This window comes from Eimeria acervulina, genomic scaffold (assembly GCF_000499425.1).
Source record: "Eimeria acervulina Houghton genomic scaffold, Eah_scaff2416, whole genome shotgun sequence".
Taxonomy (NCBI): Eukaryota; Apicomplexa; class Conoidasida; order Eucoccidiorida; family Eimeriidae; genus Eimeria; species Eimeria acervulina.
In genome coordinates, this window is record NW_013548364.1 from 1 (window position 1) to 1,560 (window position 1,560).

The 1,560-nt window shown below is 47.1% G+C and overlaps 1 protein-coding gene across 1 annotated transcript; it reads left to right on the plus strand.

Moving 5' to 3' along the window:
- On the plus strand, positions 1-411 carry EAH_00066420 (hypothetical protein, conserved; the record flags this gene model as incomplete). Its single annotated transcript, XM_013392712.1, has 1 exon — positions 1-411. A coding segment is annotated over one exon (411 nt), but the record flags the coding sequence as incomplete, so codon positions are not given.
- Between the last annotated feature and the right edge of the window lie 1,149 nt (positions 412-1,560).

Genomic DNA, 1,560 nt, shown 5'->3' on the forward strand with positions numbered 1-1,560 from the left:
CTCAGCGCCATTTTCGGCAGCGACGGAGGAAAGATCGACTGGTCTAACTTCTCTCCTGAGGCCTTGGGCATGCAACTGAACTACGATGAGATGAGCACGGACGAGCTTGACAAGGTTGTAGACGCGTTTGTGCGTCTTGGGTTGATCTCTCCTGAGGAGAGAGAATCGTTCGGCGCTTCTCTTGTTGACCCCTCGATGCGCAACATGCTTCAGGCAGTTCAGGAAAACTGGAGCGATACCATGGACAAGGTTATGAAGGACCCTGACTACTTAAAGTTCCTCAAGGGATTCCAGAATAACATCGATGAGAATGCATTGGCTACAATTGTGGGGTTGAAGAGTGGTCTTGGTGGCGCTATTAGTGGCCGGGACATTACTGGCAAGCAGGAGGGGGTAGAGGAGGAGCAGTAAATCAACGACGAGAACACCCACCTCATAGGAAGAGGGCGCGCTTCCCACGAAGCGTGTTATTATTGTAATTCTCCATATTATTCGGTTGTTTATGTACATAACCATAATCACGAGCGAGGACCCGTTTTTCTCAGATGTGTTTTGGGGCTGAAGAATTAATGGGGTTTCTTTTATGTAGCGGCTTTCAAGCTGATATATAAAGGAAAGCCTACACGAGCACCTTCGCCTCCCCGATCATAAGACAACAACTTGTCATCTTCTCACGCGACGAGAGGGCTTCCAATTTCAGTTTCAAGGCCAGAAACACTACAGCAAATGTGTCGCCATCACATGTTTTATTCTCATAATCTTTAGGTGGATTAGCAAATAATCATTCGTCTTTAATTCTTCTCTTTTTAAGGCATACTCGCACCAGCATGAACGCCAGACTGTAGAGTGCAGAGAAGTCGCGTCCTTTGGGCGGGACAGATAACTTTAACTGCCGGGGTGCCATTCCTTTCTCCCAGCAGCCTTAGGCTAGAGCACAATAGGTGAATTAGCTATTTTGGATATGCCACGTCGTAGCTGTTAACCAGCCAAGTGCGAGATGTAGAGAGTGAAAACGAATCTGCAGGAAGGGAACCAGCGATGGAGGGAGTGCTTAGAGAGGAAGTCGTTGACAAGTGTCGGCGTAGAGAACACCATCCGTAGACAGAATATGCACAAAGATAGCCAACGACTGAAGGAATATCCAGTGCGGAAACTGGCGGTCGAGGGAATACTCGGGAAACCACCGTTAAAAGGAACCAGTGACACGAATAATATTCAAGAAGGCGCTAATGCGGCAATAGTAGCAATATTCAAAGAGGAAACCACCTGTAAAACGAATATTCAAGAGTAAGCCAGTTGTAAAAGGAATATTCAAGGAGGAAAACAAGAGGAATCGTCGGCGTAGCAACACAAAGGAATGCGCACGGAGAAACCGTAGGTGATGCACTTCAGCTGTCAGTGCGGCTGCATAAAAAGGCCGGGTAACACACAACAAATATATTGTGTATATAGTAATAGTAATATCCAAAGAGGACAGCTAAACAGAGTTCAGGCCTGAAGCATGCGCTGCACGCTGCCGCTGCGAATTCCTTCTACCTATGGGCAAGAAACAATGCAAAG